This window comes from Anastrepha ludens, chromosome Y (genome assembly GCF_028408465.1).
Source record: "Anastrepha ludens isolate Willacy chromosome Y, idAnaLude1.1, whole genome shotgun sequence".
Classification (NCBI taxonomy): domain Eukaryota; kingdom Metazoa; phylum Arthropoda; class Insecta; order Diptera; family Tephritidae; genus Anastrepha; species Anastrepha ludens.
The window spans coordinates 3,810,979-3,832,338 of NC_071504.1; the positions used below are offsets into that span (position 1 = coordinate 3,810,979).

Sequence of the window (21,360 nt, forward strand, 5' to 3'; positions counted from 1 at the left end):
TTGTACCGAATGTAGATATCTTCTGTAGCTGAAGCGGTTGATGATGAATGTCGGAAGGCTAAGGTCTTGCAGAGCTTTCGCTGCACTCTTTCAAGTCTAGTAATGCCTGCTTCAGTGTATGGAGACCAGATTATGGATCCGTACTCCAGTATTGGAAGAACTTGAGTTTTGAAAAGACAAATCAGGGAGTAGGGATTCTTGAAGTCCTTACTATTCCTAGTTATAAATCCGAGTATCTTAAAAGCTCTCTGAGTTATTCCGTCTATGTGCTTGTGGAAAATTAGTTTTGTATCAATCGTGACCCCGAGGTCTTTGATGTCATCCACCTCCCTTATTTTATCACCATTCAGTGTGTACACTGCAGGTAAGGGAGTGCGCGATCTCAAGAAGCACATCACAGCACACTTTTTAAAGTTGAGATCCAGTTTGTTCCTTGCACACCAGCCAGAGAGATTATCGACGTCCTGTTGTAGTAGATGACTATCCAGCACACCAGTGATTGATCGATAAACTTTAAAATCGTCTGCAAAGAGTAGGTATTCCGAGTTGAAGTCGTTACCAATATCATTCACGCATATGCTGAAAAGAATCGGACCGAGGCGAGAACCTTGCGGAACACCAGAGTTAACCACATATTCATTGGATAGGTGGCCGCTGTAACAGAATGGGTTGGTGCGTGACTACCATTTAGAATTCAGAGAAAACGTATGTTCGAATCTCGGCGAAACACCAAAATGAAGAAAAAATAAAACTATCTGCCGTTCGAAGTCGGTTTGAAACTGTAAGTCCCCCCATTTGTGGATCATCATCTCTCAAAAACATTTCTCCCATTAACCGTTATCATGGCCGCTAGTAATTTCATTATCGAAACAAAAACAACATATCCGTCGCCACGTATTTTTTGTATTTGCTTTACCTCCCGCACGTTTCGTTTAAATATTCTAAATAAATTTAATATAAATTCGTTTATAAACCAAATTGCATAGTTTTATTTTTATAAACAAAATGACGGAAAAACCCTCACTTGCTGAACCAATATTGTTTTATTTCACATTTTCAAGTGCGGCATGAACTAACTTTCAATTTTGTACATTGTGATTGCTTATATTGTAAAGTGTAAGTAAATTTAAGTTGCCGGATGGATGTTAATGACACAATATAAAAATATAAACATCACACTTAGTGGTTCCTCAACAAATGTATGGAAATAGTTATATTTTCAGCTTTTCTGCAAAGTAAAAAACGAGTCTAATAATAAAGATATATTTAGAAAATTTTGCAAAAGTATTTTGTTTTAATAATTCAAAACATTCGTTAAATATTATTTCTTAAGTGAGTCTTTTTTTTAATTTTCACACATCAATTACTTCGCTGTTGAAAAATTAAACGTTCCTGATCATTATGTCATTCGCCAATTTCTCGATCGTTATCTCTAGCTCGATTAACTTAACGAAAAATTTGCATGCGAAAGCAACAACAAAGTTATCGAGCATGATTCGCCGTTAGCGAGTATGGTCATACCTCATTAGATTAGTATAACTCACTGCCTTAAAAACACATGTAATTTACGGTAGCTTTATTCCCGCGTGCCCAATATGTATACAAATGTTCTTTTATACCAGTTGCTTATCTATTCGCCACTTGCTAACTCTTGGCGAAAAGATGAGGCCTTAGTGGCTCAATACTAAAATCATATATTTAATCACGGCCAAGTGAAATTTTTTACTTACAGATTTAATCAAAAATAAATAAATAATTGGCACGTAAACTTCTGTTAGGTGGTTGGCCGAGTTTGTCCTCCTATTTGTGCTTCCACAAATGGAAGAACTTATAGCTTTTTATGAATACATCAGACGCTCTTCGATGAATTCAAACTATATTTCTTTCATATAATTCTACCACTGCAGTAGTTCTCTAACAAAAATTACGTTCACATATGTAGTAATTAGCATTAAATCCACAAAATTAATCTACCCGTTCATATATGGCAGATTACCTGCAAAATTGACAATCCTGTCAATACTTGTTTGTGTGTTTTTGCTTTGTTTAATTATTTTCATCTTAACGATATCATGAAAAGACAAGGAGAAGGATTAGCTAATTTAATTGCGCAATTCGCTGCTAATAAATAAATTTATATTTTTCCAGTAATATAGAAAAGGTCTTCATTTACTCCTTTTGCATATTAAATATGTTTTCCTCCCAGCCTACAAGAGTACCCATCAATGTTGGTAAACCACCAATTCCCGGTGTCTCTAATAGCAACACATTCTTAACAAAGTACCCCCTTGTTAATAAAAATTTTGCAGTATCCGAGGTAGTGAACCCAACTGCACCAAAGAAGGCTGTGCCAAATCATTTAACGCAACATACCTTACAAGCGCCGACACTTGCATCAAATTTGCTTAAAAAGGCTAAAAAGAAGAATACACAAAACCTGTCAAATCCTTTGGCAGCCAAATTTAATCGCCCAGATCTTCAAGCTTCTGAATCTGGCTTGATTTCAGCCGGCATGCATAGTTCCGAAAAAACCCAACGGAGAAATAAGAAAATCTTACAAAAAATGCTTAAGACAGGAATGGACTCCGCACCTGACTATTGTGACGCCATTTTTCAGCGGCTAAAAATGGAAAAGTTTCTTAAAAAACAGTCAAAGTATCAGAAAAAATTATTGAATAGACACAAAAACAACGTCCAGTCAAATAAGCCAGAGGGCTTAGCAAAGCTGGATGGAAATAAGCTATGTTTACCTTTATTATCGACGTCTACAGTGCTACTCCGTCTATGAAAGAATGTTTACCTCCGCCACTAGTTACAAATTGCACAGCTCAAACTTGTATATCAAAACCAGAATTGGCACTTATCTCATCAGTGGCCCTTCCGAAAATGCTGTTTCCAATCTCATCCATGATGGCGTTCTTGATAATGTGCAAATACCTGTAAATGTGTCTCTGGGTCATGATAAGAAAGCATTTCCAGGAATGAAATTGTCAGCAGAACTAGATAAAAATAAACTAAATATCTTTAAGAAAATTTCTAAGCAGAAACCTCAAAAACCATTATCTCCAAATACGAATTGCATGGCTTCGGCCCAGATTTATGGTGGGAATGAGGGCCAATTTATCAATTTGCCTTGCGGAACCACTATAACGCCATCTCCAACATTATTCAATCGCTCGACGTCTGGCGATACGAATTCGGTTTCTCCTGAATTCGGTTTCTCCGAAGTTAATAAACCTAAAAAGCGAGGTCGTAAGCTAGGAAGCAAAAATTCGCTGAAACAAGCGGTGGTATCACCTAATAACCCAAGTCAAGTGGCGCAGTTAAAGAAAATTAAAAGGCTAAAATCTGCCAAATACGCATATCCATTTCCGCTTGGGAATTTAGAAACTGCGAATTATATGTCTAACAGAATGGAACTCTGCACTAGAAAAGAGGAGAATATTCTAAATTTACCACATGTAGAAGGCATAGTTCCCAGAAATTTGTCCACAAATGTCAAAGAATACCGAAAAGAGCGCAAAAAAAATAAAGTGAAAAATCAATCCTTGAATGTGTCGACGAGTGAAAAAACACATTAAAACAAGAAGCTGGAGTTCCAACAAAGGAAGAAGTTAACACTATAAATAAGAAACTGATGCGCATGGATACTGTTTTACAACCGCTAGAAGCGTTTAATGAAACCTTGATGGAAACGGATAAAGAAGTTGGTAAAGTAATTGCTGCTAAACTTGCACCTACATACAAATCGCCTACGGGCAAAAAGCGATCAGCTTCCCAGATACCTCCTGCCAATCAAACTAATTCAAGTTATTATTGCAAAACAACCTTTTAATTTCTAATTGAATTTATATTGTTTTATTTATCAAACGAATTTAACTTTGCATTCCATAGAGTCAGAAAGCACCAGAAAATCACTAGATTTGCTTCTGTCGCAACAAAGCGGAGAACGTAGCTATTGCAATGTACCTCCTTTTGTGCCAGAATCAATGAAACTAATGTCGCATGAGTCTAAAGCCAGTATCACAAAACTTGAAAGAGATAGTTCAAATATTTTTAAACCTCAGCAACCATCTGCAATCGGTGATAGGATATTAAAGAATTTTGATAACTGGAGCACACCTAATATGCATTCGTCGTTGAACCCAGGCGAAGGTCAGAAATCAATTGAAAGAAATAGTATTAAATCTCCTAAACCAAAAACTAAAATTCATCTTTGGTCGGCGACATATATTCTCAAAATGCATCACCTAATAAAACTTTAGCAGCATCTTCTGCTTCCGTACGTATACTAAATAATGATGACCCAATTGAACTCTCTGACGACTCCGTCGAGTATCCACTACGATCGGTGTTTAATACTTCGAGTGAACTACTTTCCAAAGAGTTAAATCAAAACCAACATCAGTTAACAACTCCTCCATTAAATTTTCCCCATATGGAGGACTTATTTTTGCCAGTGTGTAATGGCACTGCGAAAGATTCAACAAGCGATCTAAATTTTAATTCGTAGGATCCGAAAAATCAAAAAAGGCCACTAAATACTCGAAAAGTACTAAAGACATTTATCCAAATCCAACAGCAGACTTATCTTCAATTGAGCTTTTTAAGGCTGAAAAAGGGGGAGTCGGTAAATTGACAGGTGGGGCCGATTTAATACCGTTAATATCAACTGGATCAGCGTATTCTTCAAAAACTATACCTTCAACTAGTTTAACAGCGACAGTAGCGACACCTTTCGCTTTACTCAAAAAAGATTTTCCGCCTCCAAAAACATTTGAAAATTCATTGTCAGCAAATATAGATGGAAATGGAATTTTATGTACGAATACAGAACGGGAGCGTGTCATTATTCTGTATTACAAAATTCTGGGTGACAAAATTCTGTAAATTGCAATAAAATTCTGCTTTTTAAAATTCTGCTTTCTTAAAATTCTGCTTTTTAAAATTCTGCTTTCTAAAATTCTGCTTTTTCAAAACTCTGCATGTTTAATGCGAAAAATTCTGCTTTATTCAAGTTTTGTGATTTTCGTCATACAAGAAGTAACAAACTAAACATTTAATTCATAAATATACATATAGGTATGTTTAAGCGATAACAATATTTTAGTTTAACCAATTACAATATTTTTTGCAATTCTTTTTAAATATGTAGTGTGACTTAATCTTTTCTTAATAATTCTTCGCAGCTGTTTGTTTTTTCTTAATTATTTTCCTTTTTTTCTAACTCTTTCTCCATTTTCTTTTCTTGATATTTGAGTTTTCGCTAAAATAAGTTCCTTTTGCAAACTTATCACAAGATGGTAAAATTGCGAGTTTCTTCTTCCAACAATAACTTTCAGCCGGCGATGCCACGCTTCAATATTGTTTTGTGTTCTAGGAAACATTTCTGTTTGCGATGCATTATGGTCATGCACTGACCAAAACTCGGGAGAATATTTGGAATTATTATTATTTATATTAATATAATTTTTATCAAACCAAACTAGTAAATTTTTTACACTTTCATCATCGCAGTTATTAAGTAATGTTTGAAAGAAATTCGTTATTTCGCTTGGCGGTACGAAAGCTAAGCTTTTAATCATTCGGACTTGCAGTGCGAATTCCACCGAAGTCCCATATTTTTGAGCCAATCTATACATAAAAAGAACATATTATTACTTAGTATACATACACAACCATAAAATAGGCTTTAATTACCTCTCCTTCTGAACCTTTCGCTATATTAGTTGTCCAAAATGGAACAAACAGCCGCGTAAATCAGTATTTGGGAAACATTGCTTAATTGCCGATATGATACCCATTTCGAAATCGCAAATTATACGCTGAGGGCATAAATTTAGTTCATGGTCACCTGCAATCGTCAGCAACTCGTTAAAAACAGTGACATATGACTTCAACGTTTTTTTGCTCATCAAGCAAAACACGAGAGGCACGATTTCGCCATGTACTCTGCCATGTATGGAAAAAAGTTGCCTCATAACGCGAGGAACAACATGGAAAGTTCCATCAACAGCCCAGCAGTCACTGCTACTCAGCATTTCCAATGAAGATTTTGCCCCCAATATTATAAAAAGTTTATCATCGACCCACTTTTCTGCTAAGACAAAAAGCTCGACTTCAAGGACATATAAATTAAGTGGTATATCAATATCGTCTACAGTTATTGGGTCTTTCATGTTCCATTTCTTTTTTCTAGTCCGCATAATAGAAATACCCAACATTTCATTATTTTTATTTGCTTTCAAAATTTTTATTTCGGACATTTTTATCAATATAACGTAAGGTTATATGTTACCTTTATATATCCGCACGTGAATTTGCTACGGTTGCTTTATTTCAACTAACTATACATATGAAAACTAAGAATAACGGTTGAACAAAATGTACCATACGCATACATGAGTACATGATGTTTGAAAGCGTCATAGTTTGCGTTACTTTGCGCAAACTATTCTTGGAAATTGTTAATTCTTTTATATCATTCCTGTAGGGTATTTTTTTACCACCTACTTTCCGTAATTCCTGACTCGTTTGACTCATGTCAGCGTCGCACAGTGATTTAAACAATAGACAAAAATCAAAAAATTAAAAGCAATATTTTAGAAAAACTAAAATGGAAATAAAATCTTCATTAAATTTCTCAAATAAAATCCCCTTAAGTTTATTTTTATTTTTTTTTCCTTATCAGTAAAATTATGATAAAGTCTACCTAAATAAAATCCTATTTTGTTTTTTTTAGATTTGATCGACATTTATTATTGTATGGTAGTTCGTTCTGAACGTTTCGATTTTTTATAGTTTGACTCGTTTATTATGGCAAATATTCAGCAAGGTATGTAAATATTTTAATATATGTTTGGTATTTTTCTTAATTTTTTTTGTAAAGTAGTCATTATTTTTAGAAAACTCTATTTTTGGTAAAAGGTCCCAAAAGGTGCCTTTCCAAATTTGTTGTTATTTGATATTTTAAACTGTTCTGTTTTTAAAGGTATAGGTCTTTTTTTGCGCAAAGTAGTACTTTATTCCGAATTTTTATTTTTTAGGTACTTTGTCAAATATAAAAAATAAAGATTTGGTGGATACATGGATTGCATTGCCCAAAACACAAAGGAAAAATAAGTTAGTTGAAAAGGTTCTAAACCTAATGAGCCTTCAGACTGTCACGAAAGCAACTAAGCGGGAATTTGAAAAATCTGTTGGCATTTTTTGTGGAAAAATAAATATTAAATGGCAAAAAAATGTTCGCAGAAAAGAACAGTTTTTAGCCAAAGAAAGCAAATGGCTGAACTCTGAAATATATATGACCTCATCACTAAAAACTATTTTAAGAAAACCAGCTCTTCCACTTCTCGTGGAAGACCTTATGTAGCTTTTGGGGAGTCAAGTAAGAAGACTAAAATGAGGCGAATTGAAGAACTGGTCTCAAAATACACCTTGGGGGAGCTTTCTTTTGCGGTAAAAGAATTATTTAAAAAAAGTAATAGTCAGGTTGAGTTTAAGAAATTCAAAAAACATTCATTGACTTTACAGGAAACTTTAGCGCTTTATCTTCAGTTAGATCTTTCTCAGAAAAAATATAACTTACTTATGTATATTAGATCATTAAACATTTTGATTTACCAATAGGGCGGCAACTGGCAGAAGACGCACTTGAAGCTGGGCATAAGGAGGTACGAAATAGTCGTCTTTATCATACACGAAAAAATTCTAGAATAAACACTAATAAAGATATTATGACATATTTACTAGTAACATCAGACCCCTTTATATCTTCTCTGAGAAAGACTACCACTTCGCATTCTTTTAATTTCTCGGATATTAAAACCTATATTTTAGAGGAAAATGTAAATCAATTTGATTTAGAAAATATTTCAGATAGTGACTAACTAAATAATTTTCTTTTTCTTCCTTTCCTATGTTAAGTATATTTTTTTGTACTACTGAAAAATATATTTTTTTTATTATTTAAAGTTTATTATATAAAGTTGGTGAATGCGTTAAAAATATTCCTAGCTAATTAAAGAGGAAACATAATTTTGATTTACTGAAATGTATAGCAAAAATTATTGTTTTAAATAAATTAATATTATTAAAAGTTCAATGTTTAATATTCTAAAATTTTTCGTTTATACTTCCTGCCTCCTAACTTAGCCCAGAACTTTTTTTCATGCTACAGTTGTAACTCTATACATGAGCTACACAACTGCTTTTATTAAATTCAAATCGGTAAAGTAATACAGGAGTAGTGATTTTTGTTCGATTAGCCCATATACCTGAATCACTGTGCGTCGGTTCGGTGAAAAAATAATGTGCTTAAGAAATGTTTAATTTGTTTAAAATGCAGCAAAACACAAACGCGGAGTTTGAGTTGGAGTTGATTACAAAAATGGAATTGCAAATAATTCCGGATATAACAAAAACGTAATAGTAAATACCGCGTTATAAAAGTGCCCTGTTTCTTCGAACTATTATCGCATTTTATAAATATTGTTAAGTGGAACAACCAGGTTGTAAAAATTTATTAATTAAAACATGTTATCAAAAGAAATATCAACAAAATGGTTCGAGGACATCAAAAAATTCAATCGCAGGCAAAGGTTCAAGAAAAACAAATCAAAATGAAAAAGCAACAGGGTCACAGTGCCAACCATCAAAAGAAAGTTTTCTTTACTGATTAAAGAAAAAACTAGGGTCTGTCAGGCTCACGCACGGTAGAAGTGAAACTTCTAAGTTGGTTGTTCCATGCATGGGAGCCCCGATTTAGATCTCTCCCCCCTCTCTCGTGTTAAATTCAGGTTTTCATATTTTTTTTTTTCTATATCACTCCACATAAATTTGTACTATTTATTTTTGTCCTTATTAGCTTAAAATTTTACACTTGGGTGCAGTGTTGCTCTTGACGCTGACATTTCTTTGCACTTCCAATGGTATTTTTTGCCTACTTTTGGCGCGTTAATCAATTTGCTTTGATCAGCGAAACGGTTGAAATGTCATTTTACAACCTTCTACTTCAACTATCGTCACTCGTTTGGCAAACGCACTCATTGTATCGCTTCGTCTCCTCCATACCTACCATCTATTTACTTCACAGCAGTTTCTTATTGCTTTCCCGCTTACACACATTCAATCGGCGCTTTATCTGATACTCACACACAGCACTCATTTGCACGGGCTATGGCTATCTATAATACCCGTTGTCGGTTGTCGATTGTCGGTTGCCTGCATGTCGCCAGTCTACTTCAATGCTTACTTGTGTGCTATATACATTTCAGAATAGGCGAGAGTGGGAAGGAGCAGCTGCTCCTTGGCCCCACCCATTTGACGGATTTCGGTAACGCTCCGAACTTACCGTTTCACTCGCCTATTTTCAATCTGCCTTGGGGCCCCCGACGCGCCTAAAGAAGTTTCACTTCAAAAATATGAAAACCTCAATTTAACACGAGAGAGGGGGGAGAGATCTAAACCGGGGCTCCCATGCATGGAACAACCAACTTAGAAGTATCACTTCTACCGTGCGTGAGTCTGACAGACCCTAGTTTTTTTTTTGTCCTTATTAGCTTCAAATTTGACACTTGGGTGCAGTGTTGCTCTTGACGCTGACATTTCTTTGCACTTCCCATGGTATTTTTTGCCTACTTTTGGCGCGTTAATCAATTTGCTTTGATCACCGAAACGGTTGAATTGTCATTTTACAACCTTCTACTTCAACGATCGTCACTCGTTTGGCAAACGCACTCATTGTATCGCTTCGTCTCCTCCATACCTACCATCTATTTACTTCACAGCAGTGTCTTATTGCTCTCCCGCTTACACACATTCAATCGGCGCTTTATCTGATACTCACACACAGCACTCATTTGCATGGGCTATGGCTATCTATAATACCCGTTGTCGGTTGTCGATTGTCGGTTGCCTGCATGTCGCCAGCCTACTTCAATGCTTACTTGAGTGCTATATACATTTCAGAATAGGCGAAAGTAGGAAGGAGCAGCTGCTCCTTGGCCCCACCCATTTGACGGATTTCGGTAACGCTCCGAACTTACCGTTTCACTCGCCTATTCTCAATCTGCCTTGGGGCCCCGACGCGCCTAAAGCAGTTTCACTTCAAAAAGCTAATAAAATGTGACCAAAACGAATAAAATCCAATGTAAAAATTTTGTAAAAATACTAAATGAAGTGGTTTGCTACTGCCGTGCTGCTTTGCTTCCGATGGCTACTAGTGTGTTTTGTTTTTTTTGCATAACAGGTAAATTCTTACATATTAGAGTAACTAGCTTTAACCCGTGGCCCCGCTCGCGTAGGAGTAGTTTTTAGGGATTTAGGATATGTATATAAAAGAATTACAAACTCCAATTACATAGAGCAATACAAATGGAAAGCTTATTGATTCATCTCTCTTAAATCGTCCTCGCGTGAAGAAATAAAAATGAGAGCTAACTGGCATAAGAAGTGTATGCGAAAGTTGAAGCGTAAACGAAGAAAAGTGGGTGCGAGGTCCAAGTAAACCTGTTGATGACGCTGAAGAATTATTTTGTACAAGATTGAACCTGGCATTATAATAAAGGTTTTCAAGTAAAGGTTTCGCTTCCAAAATGGGAAATGCTTGAAATAAAGAGAAATCTTTGTCTTCCTCCTGGAAGTGTAATATAACCAATTTTCCGTAGTAATAAAAATACTTAATGTTTATAATAGTGCCAAAGTACAGTTGCACGAATTTGATCCATCTGGTATGCATCATAACGGGCATGCCTGGATATCAACGGCATGTAACGCGTGTTACAGTGTTCTGCTTTGATGATGCCACTCACTTCAAGCTCATTAATCAGAACATATTCTATAAAAAGAACAAAGTGGGTTAGCTCGTGTGGACTAATCCTTGTTTAGCCGCTACATGTGAGAAAGTATAAAGAGCATTTTATACCTACCGCCTGGTTAAGTAATAGAAGGACAAGGAGAAGACGTGATAGGAGGTAACAAAGGAACATTGGTACGTTAATCTCCGCATGGTGAACTTCATTATTAGTTCGTGGAGAGTTAGCCCCTACGAAATGGGTCTAAAACGTAAAACCATTTAAGCCTCTTCCCCGCGGCAGGGAGACCAACTTGATGAGTATATATGTAGGTAGAAGTTGCTATTTAGTTCATTTGTTCGATCTACATTGAAATATACTGTTTTTATTTGGTGGCCTTTCCACCAATTATCTACAGACATACTTAAACGAGTACAAAAGTATGCTCTCTCTTCCCTGAATTTCTCTGACCCTGCCCCACCATACAAATCCCGCCTACTTCTAATTAATCCAAAACAATTAGAGATTAGATCAATTAGGAAATTGAATGTTCCTCTCTTTTAGAAACGATAGAATTTCTCGCTCCCTACCAGGTCTTTAGGCAATAAATATCCATTATATTTGAATAGGTTCAGAACCAATTATACCTGCAATGTTCCTACACCTCGTACTCTGCATGGCCTCAATAAGATGTCGAATTCTCTCGTACTAGGTTTTACATTATCGAAACTATATTTTGCTATATCTGCTCAATTGAATAGTAATTTAAGTTTGGAAAACGATACTTTTGTAGTATGTAGTCAGTAACCGGCGGCCGCTGTAACAGAATGGGTTGGTGCGTGACTACCATTTAGAATTCAGAGAAAACGTATGTTCGAATCTCGGCGAAACACCAAAATGAATAAATAATAAAAATAAAACTATCTGCCGTTCGAAGTCGGTTTCAAACTGTAGGTCCCTCCATTTGTGGATCATCATCTCTCAAAAACATTTCTCCCATTAACCGTTATCATGGCCGCTAGTAATTTCACTATCGAAACAAAAACAAAGGCCTTTACGCATTGCATTCTATGCTCACACTAGAAAAGCTTTTAAGAAAAACAATGTACTTATCATATCATATCCGTGGCCACGTATTTTTTGTATTTGCTTTACCTTCCGCACGTTTAGTTTAAATAAATAAATTTAATATAAATTCGTTTATAAACCGAATTGCATAGTTTTATTTTTATAAACAAAATGACGGAAAAATCCTCACTTGCTGAACCAATATTGTTTTATTTCACATTTTCAAGTGCGGCATGAACTAACTTTCAATTTTGTACATTGTGATTGCTTATATTGTAAAGTGTAACTAAATTTAAGTTGCCGGATGGATGTTAATGACACAATATAAAAATATTTTCCATTCGGATCGGTTATATCTTCTTTTGATATTTTCCTTTAACATCCTATTAATACCTTTATCAACCAAAAGACATCACACTTAGTGGTTCCTCAACAAATGTATGGAAATAGTTATATTTTCAGCTTTTCTGCAACGTAAAAAACGAGTCTAATAATAAAGGTATATTTAGAAAGTTTTGCAAAAGTATTTTGTTTTAATAATTAAAAACATACGTTAAATATTATTTCTTAAGTGAGTATTTTTTTTAATTTTCACACATCAATTACTTAGCTGTTGAAAAATTAAACGTTCCTGATCATTATGTCATTCGCCAATTTCTCGATCGCTATCTCTAACTCGATTAACTTAACGAAAAATTTGCATGCGAAACAAAGTTATCGAGCATGATTCGCCGTTAGCGAGTATGGTCATACCTCATTAGATTAGTATAACTCACTGCCTTACAAACACATGTAATTTAAGGTAGCTTTATTCCCGCGTACCCAATATGTATACAAATGTTCTTTTATACCAGTTGCTTATCTATTCGCCACTTGTTAACTCTTGGCGAAAAGAAGAGGCCTTAGTGGCTCAATACTAAAATCATATATTTAATCACGGCCAAGTGAAATTTTTTACTTAAAAATTTAATTAAAAATAAATAAATAATTGGCACGTAAACTTCTGTTAGGTGTTTGGCCGACTTTGTCCTCCTATTTGTGCTTCTTGATGTTGTTCCACAAATGGAAGAACTTATAGCTTTTTATGAATACGTCAGACGCTCTTCGATGAATTCAAACTATATTTCTTTCATATAATTCTACCACTGCAGTAGTTCTCTAACAAAAATTACGTTCACATATGTAGTAATTAGCAATAAATCCACAAAATTAATCTACCCGTTCACATATGGCAGATTACCTGCAAAATTGACAATCCTGTCAATACAATTGACTGCCAATACTGTTGTGAAAGGTTTTTCTTCATAGAAATTATCTTGGTGGAATATTTCGGAGCTTTTGGTTTGTTTAATTATTATTAACAATATGAAGAAACTACAAGGAGAAGGAATAGCTAATTTAATTGTGCAATTGGCTGGTAATAATAAACAGTTGGATACGCATTCGAAATTCGATATTACATTTTATAGTAAGTAATAAGAGGACTCACGTTTATGGACATACGCTTTTTTCTCTTAAATGAATGTACGGTTAATAATACTTAATAAACATTTTATTAGAATTATGCCTACAAACCTGTTTTCTATGCCGGTATCTATTTTATTTAATTTTTACTTTAACGTTTTTCTTTACACTCGTAGAAATAATGATCTATTCCACAAAAAACACAGTATGGTTTGTGTAGTCAACGAGCATTTTCGTTAACTGTTCTTTCAACGAAAAGAAAAACACGCTATTCCGAAAAAATACAATTTATTTTTTATATGTACATACATATATTTGAAGTTAAGGTAAATAGAAAATTACGGCACGGCGCCTCGAATTAATCTGCGCGACGTGGTAAACGATCCAATTGCGACTGACTTTGCCCTGCAGTTGGGCGTAGATATATACTTGCTTTGATTGCTGCGCAGAGCAATTTACAAAAGTTTGTATATATGTACATACAGGTGTTAAAGTGCATGAGAGAGGGCAAGTGCATCGTTTATGTTGGTTGCGCTGACTGCGCTGCTTTCTGCATAACCAAACATCCTCCCCCCGTTGGAAGACTCTGGCTTTCAACCTCCTCCTGTCTTGGCAATGGGCATAGCTTTCGGATGGCTCTTCGGATGACTCCATTTGCAGTCTTTAGTACAGCGACACGTGCCACACGATCTGATCCATATATTAGTTCGGTGACTCTTGCTAGGGGCCACTTGAGAGGAGGCAGATTTTCGTCCTTTACTAAAACTATGTCGTTGACGCAGAGTTCGAAATTCTGTGTGCGCCACTTTGAGCGCTGCTGCAAGGTAGTTAAGTACTCCTCATGCCAACGTGCCCAAAATATCTGCTGGTAGTATGATACGCGCTGCCATTGATCCAAACGATTAAAGTTAATCTTCGTGACATCTGGTTCAACGTAAGTAGAGATAGGAGCAGTGCCAATGAAGTGAGCTGGAGTTAGAACGTCTAAATCAGCCGGATTGTCTGAAAGTGGAAACAAAGGTCTTGAGTTAATAATTGCCGCTATGTGGCAAATAAGTGTGCGCAGTTCATCGAAGTTTAATAATGACGAGCCCACCGAGCGATGAAAATGATATTTCGCAGTTTTAACGGCCGCTTCCCAAAGCCCACCAAAGTGTGGAGAGCGAGGTGGAATGAAATACCATTCTATGGTATTAGCTAGACAAAATTCATGAACTGCTTGCACATGATTATCGCTCAGGAATAAACGTTTTAATTCTGCCATCTCATTCTTAGCGCCGACAAAGTTGGTTGCGTTGTCCGACCATATACGAGTGGGGCGACAACGCGTTAGGATGAACCGCTTTAGTGCATTTAAGAATGCCTTCGTTGATAAGTCTGCTACGAGCTCCAGGTGCACAGCTTTCGTGGCAAAGCATATGAATATGCAAATGTAACATTTTATGGGTTGCTTGTTGCGTATTTCGTTTTTATAATGGAATGGTCCACAATAATCGACGCCTGTGACCATAAATGCATAAGATGAGTTTACCCTATCTTCCGGAAGATCAGCCATAATATGTTCCGCTAAGTGCGGTTTAGCTCGGAAGCATAGAGTGCATTTGCTTACAACGTTCGAAACAGTTTTTCGTCCGCCAATAGGCCAATACTGCAACCGAATGTATGCTAGTAGGGAACGAGGACCCGCGTGCAAATTGCGCCTACGAAAATGCATAATGATTGCTTGAGTGACAGGATGACGCCTCGGCAGTATGACTGGATGCTGCGCCTCGAAGTCGAGCGCTGAATTTTTCAGTCGTCCACCCACACGAAGCAATCCACAACTATCGATGAATGGTGAGAGCGACGCAATGCAACTAGATGCCTTCACACCTTGACCGGCTTGAAGGCATTTGAGATCCTCTTTGAAGTGAAGCCTTTGGATGGTGCGCAGGAGTAGTTTTGTGCCACGCCGTATGCAATCAACAGTCAGTCCAGAAAGCCGCAAGCGATTTTGGAACTTATAAATGTAACCAAAAACATGCTGTAAGTTTTCAAAAGAATTTATGAATTTACACCTGAGTGTTATGTCAACGTACTCAGATGTCGCAAATAACACCCTTTTGCGCATTTCTGGGAGTTGACTGACTTGACTGCAAGGGTTTGGCCAATTGTTTTTATCTTGAGCTAAAAAATCCGGTCCATGCAGCCATAGAGATGAGTTAATGAGGTCGTTAGAGGTTGCACCTCTGGATAAAATATCAGCTGGGTTAAACTTCGTAGGCACGTAGCGCCATTCCATACCCGCAGTCAACTCCTGTATAGTGGCTATGCGATTAGCTGTAAAGATTTGAAATCTTGAAGGTTCGTCGCGGATCCAGGATAACACCACCGCCGAATCAGACCAACAATAATATCGCCACGAGAAAAGTTTCATTTGAGCTATTTCATGCATAAGTTGCGCCAACAGGGAGGCACCGCACAACTCTAGCCTTGGAACCGTAAGAGTTTTTAAGGGCGCTACACGAGATTTTGAACATAGCAGTTGCGCCTGGTTTCTTCCTTGACTGACTGACACGACGTAAAGACAAGCTCCGTATGCTTCGATGCTGGCGTCACTAAAACCATGAATTTCATAGGCGCCATTCTGCTGGATTGACAAACGGGGAAACTTTATTTGCGGTATGCGGCCAAAATCTGCACACAAACTAAGCCACGATGAATGTAGTGATGAAGGCAAACTTTCATCCCAGTCAAGCCTTTCTTTCCAGATTTGTTGAAGAAAGATTTTAGCCTTCGAAATAATAGGGCCGATGAGACCGAGTGGGTCATAAAAACGAGCAATAGTTGACAAAATGGACCGCTTGCAATGTTTTGATGAAGGCTGCATTGGTGAGAACGCGAACAATAGGCAATCTGATGCAGGATCCCAAGTTAAACCGAGTGTTTTAGTTATATCGCTTCCATCGTCGAACTTAAGTAGTGTTTCTCGATCATCAGGTGGTATCGTCTGCAACAATTCAGGATTACTGGAGCACCACTTTCTCAACTTGAATCCTCCTTTTTCCAGCAGCTTTGTAGTTTGGCTCATAATTTCCTTGACTTCTTGAATGGACTCACCGCCTGTAATAAGATCATCGACATAAAAATCGCGCTTTAATATTTTTGAGCCTATGGGGTAGACAGTTTGTTCATCAATGGCTAACTGGTGCATCGAACGAATTGAGAGGAATGAAGCTGGTCTTGTACCATAAGTGACTGTGTCAAGTTTAAAGACGTTGACCGGCTGCTGTGGGGAGTCACGCCACAAGATGCACTGCAGATAACTATCGGGCTCTGAGACTCGTACACAACGATACATCTTACATATGTCACCCGTCAAAGCGATTGGAAAGGTTCTAAACCGAAGCAATGTGTTGAACAGCTTAGGTTGTATGGTGGGTCCTGTCATAAGCAAGTCGTTCAACGAGTATCCAGAAGATGAAACCGCAGAGCCATCGAATACAACGCGGAGTTTTGTAGTTGTGCTCTCTTCCTTCAAAACACAGTGATGCGGCAGAAAGTATTTGCAATACCGCAGATTGTTCTTAGTAACCAGTGACATATGTCCTAGATTCAAATACTCCCGTATGAATGCTGCATATTGGGCCTTCCGCTGTGGGTGGCGGTCCAATTTTCGCTCTAGATTAAGAAAACGACGAAACGCTTGTTGATAAGAGTCGCCCAAGAGATCAATATTAACTTTTGCTGGTAGCCGGACCGAATAGTTCCCTGTAGACAAACGCAAATAATTGGCCTTAAAATGCGCCTCGCAGTCAAGCTCTTCCTTGGAGTATGTGGCGACAGATTCACAGCAACTTTCAACCTCCCAAAATCTACGTACTAGTTGATCGATTTGAACATTGGATTCGTAACCTATGTCAAGTGATGACTGTGCGGCCAATATCGCTCCCCTTTGCCGCTGCGATTCACCACCTGTTACAACCCATCCTAACCTAGTTTTCTGTAGGCACGGTAGACCGTGAGCTAACTTTATTTGTCCAATGCATAAGAGATCATAGAAGAGGCTGGCTCCAATAAGCATGTCTATTCGTTGCGACTTGAAAAATCCTCGATCTGCTAAACAAATGTTCGACGGTATTTTCCAATGAGAAATATCCAAAGTAAAAGAGGGTTGATTGTCCGTTATGTTAGGAGCAACCAACGCTGTAATGCAGGTAGAGTACTCCGAGTTTTGAGACTGAATAGTAATATTGACAGTCAAACCATCAGAGGCGAAGTTTGCATTACCAAGACCCGATACGTAGGTGGATGACTTGGTTTTTCGCAACTGCAGTTGATGAGCAAGACGAGACGTTATAATATGCAACTGCGACCCTGAGTCGAGCAGTGCACGACATGGCACCCATGTACCTGCGCTGTTCTTAACATTGATGACAGCAGTGGCTAGAAGCACAACATCAGGACTGAGATTCTGAGCAGATGTGACAATTGACGTTGTTTGTGAGATTGCAGCCAAGGTGTGGTGTGCGACTGAAGTTGAAACAAGCTTAGAGGTGTTTGGAGGTGCTAATTGGGAGGATGCTTGCACTGAAGATGCAGGACCTTGTGACGACATTGGTGAAGAAGAGGAGTCGATATGTAGCAGACTGTGGTGCTTGGATCCACACGTACGACATAGACCAGCATTGCACGTTCGAAGCTGATGGCCTTTTCTGAGGCAGTTTAAACACAAAGCAAGCCTTTTGACCTCCTTAAGACGGAGTTGTGGAGATAAATTTAAAAAACGGGTGCATGAATATACAGCATGGTCTGTGTTGTCGCAAAAAACACAGCCATTGGTTGAATTGTTTGTATTGTTAGTAGCAATAAATGATTTTCTACCATGGTTAATAGTTCTACTATTTTTTCCCACCTGTGAGCCACTAGTATACGCTGCCATGGAATGTTCTACATTCTCCAGTCTTTGACAACGCTTCTCCAGGAAACTTGTAAACTGCTCCCATGAGGGTATGAGATCTAACGGCGCAGCTTCCTCCCAATTTGCCTGCGTGATACTGTCGACTTTTTGCAGAAGAGTGTGTACGATTATACACCCCGCTATTTGCTCCGAATTCCCCATGGTGCGTAGGGCGCGCAGGTTTGCATTTACCTTGTCGGATAATTCACGAAGCTTCACCGCTGAAGAAGTGTCCACCTTTTTGATGCCCATAATCTCAGTGATGTGTGCCTGAAAAATAAGACCCTTATTGTTAAATCTCTTGTTAAGCAAATCTAGAGCCACAGAGTAGTTGTTGCCACTCATCTCCAACGAACGAATTGCATCCAGAGCTGGACCCTTCAGATATGAACGTAGGTGCTGCAACTTCTCGACATCCGTGAGGTCCGGATCCTTGTCTATAACGGTTGAAAACAAGGAAAAGAAATCTGTGTATTCCGTATATCCTCCACTGAATGTAGGCAGTCTGAGCTCAGGCAAACGTGGTCGACTTTGCAAAACAACTGTTTGCACTTCCAAAACCGGATCGTGCCGCATGGTTGAGCAGGATGGCATTTGAGATTGACGTTTATGAATTTCACGCCGTATACGACACCGAAGTAAAAGGAGTAGCTCTTCAAAATTTGAACGCAGTGCTCCGCCGATTTCGTCAAAATTGAGCTCCTCTAAGCTGTCATGAGCCAAGTTAAACGTGCTGGAAATATGTTCGAGGCACTCCAACCGTACCTTTAAATCTACTTCGGTGAATGAATTAATTTCTTCGCCTTCGATTGCCCGTTCAATCGATTGCGCTTGTGCATAAATTGATTGCGCCTTACGTTTGTAAAAAATCACCATATCCTCAGGTGATAACCGAGAAGCTTCGTTTGTTGCCATCATACAAAATATTAAAAATGTATTAACGAACAATAATATATATATATATATATATTAAAATTGTATGCACGGGTTAAAGTTAGCAGTTTATACCGTTTGAAGTTAGCGGTATGAGCAGGTTGAAGTTAGCGGGATATACCGTTGGAAGATAAAACTACCGGAATACCGTATGAAGTTAGTGTTTTTATTGTTTTTTTTAAGTTCGTACATATGCTACTTTAGTTATGTACGTGTGCTTCTGTACTTCACTTCAACTGTATTTTGTCTTATTTATTTCAACTGCTTTTTGTTTTATTTGTTTCAACTGTATTTTGTTTTATTTGTTTCAACTGTATTTTGTTTTATTTATTTCAACTATTTTTTATTTTATTTATTTCAACAATTTTTTATTTTATTTATTTCAACAATTTTTTATTTTATTTATTTCAACTATTTTTTATTTTATTTATTTCAACAATTTTTTATTTTATTTATTTCAACTATTTTTTATTTTATTTATTTCAATAGATATATTCCACGAGAATTTAAATAGGATTATATTAATCGCGATCACTTCGGGGTCACCAAAATGTGTAGTCAACGAGCATTTTCGTTAACTGTTCTTTCAACGAAAAGAAAAACACGCTATTCCGAAAAAATATATTACAATTTATTTTTTATATGTACATACATATATTCGAAGTTAAGGTAAATAGAAAATTACGGCACGGCGCCTCGAATTAATCTGCGCGACGTGGTAAACGATCCAATTGCGACTGACTTTGCCCTGCAGTTGGGCGTAGATATATACTTGCTTTGATTGCTGCGCAGAGCAATTTACAAAAGTTTGTATATATGTACATACAGGTGTTAAAGTGCATGAGAGAGGGCAAGTGCATCGTTTATGTTGGTTGCGCTGACTGCGCTGCTTTCTGCATAACTAAACATGGTTATTATCCAGGATTATTTTATAATCAGAGATTTTGGAGAGAAATTTTTAATTACGGATTGGGAGCAAAGCACGAAAAAGTAGATCATCTACTTATATGTGAAGGTATTAAAAGTCTATTTAAAAAAAAAGAAGTGTGTGTGTCAGCTCCGACACGCAATTGTAGTTTACTCCTTAAGAACGATTACCGTGATATTAAAAATAAGGGTTCCAGAGAGCTTAAAATACGTTCACATATGCATTAATTACCAATAAATCAACAAAATTAATATACCCGTTCACATATGGCAGATACCTGCAAAATTGACAATCAGCTATCAATACTGTTGTGAAAGGCTTTTCTTCATAGATATTATTTTGCTGGAATATTTAATTATTTTCATCTTAACGATATGATGAAAAGACAAGGAGAAGGATTAGCTAATTTAATTGCGCAATTCGCTGCTAATAAATAAATTTATATTTTTCCAGTATTATTTTCCAGTATATTTTTTCCTTTTGCATATTAAATATATTTTCCTCCCAGCCTACAAAAGTGCCCATCAATGTTAGTAAACCACCATTTCCCGGTGTCTCTAATAGCAACACATTCCTAACAAAGTACCCCCTTGTTAATAAAAATTTTGCAGCATCCGAGGTAGTGAACCCAACTGCACCAAAGAAGGCTGTGCCAAATCATTTAACGCAACATACCTTACAAGCGCCGACACTTGCATCAAAATTGCTTAAAAAGGCTAAAAAGAAGAATACACAAAACCTGTCAAATCCTTTGGCAGCCAAATTTAATCGCCCAGACCTTCAAGCTTCTGAATCTGGCTTGATTTCAGCCGGCATGCATAGTTCCGAAAAAACCCAACGGAGAAATAAGAAAATCTTACAAAAAATGCTTAAGACAGGAATGGACTCCGCACCTGACTATTGTGACGCCATTTTTCAGCGGCTAAAAATGGAAAAGTTTCTTAAAAAACAGTCAAAGTATCAGAAAAAATTTTTGAATAGACACAAAACCAGCGTCCAGTCAAATAAGCCAGAGGGCTTAGCAAAGCTGGATGAAAATAAGCTATGTTTACCTTTATTATCGACTTCTAAAAGCAACAGTGCTACTCCATTTATGAAAGAATGTTTACCTCCGCCACTAGTTAAAAATTGCACAGCTCAAACTTGTATATGTAATTGGCACTTATCTCATCAGTGGCCCTTCCGAAAACTTTGATGAAAGATACCCGTTTTGATGCTGTTTCCAATCTCAGCCA

The 21,360-nt window shown here is 37.2% G+C and overlaps 1 protein-coding gene across 1 annotated transcript; it reads right to left on the reverse strand.

Moving 5' to 3' along the window:
- Positions 1 to 13,845: 13,845 nt before the first annotated feature.
- Positions 13,846 to 19,179, reverse strand: LOC128870577 (uncharacterized). The gene is made up of 2 exons (XM_054113230.1): positions 15,454 to 19,179; positions 13,846 to 15,348 (listed from the first exon to the last, which is right to left on the reverse strand). Exons 1-2 carry the CDS (start codon positions 19,177 to 19,179, stop codon positions 13,846 to 13,848), a joined length of 5,229 nt encoding a protein of 1,742 aa, XP_053969205.1.
- Between the last annotated feature and the right edge of the window lie 2,181 nt (positions 19,180 to 21,360).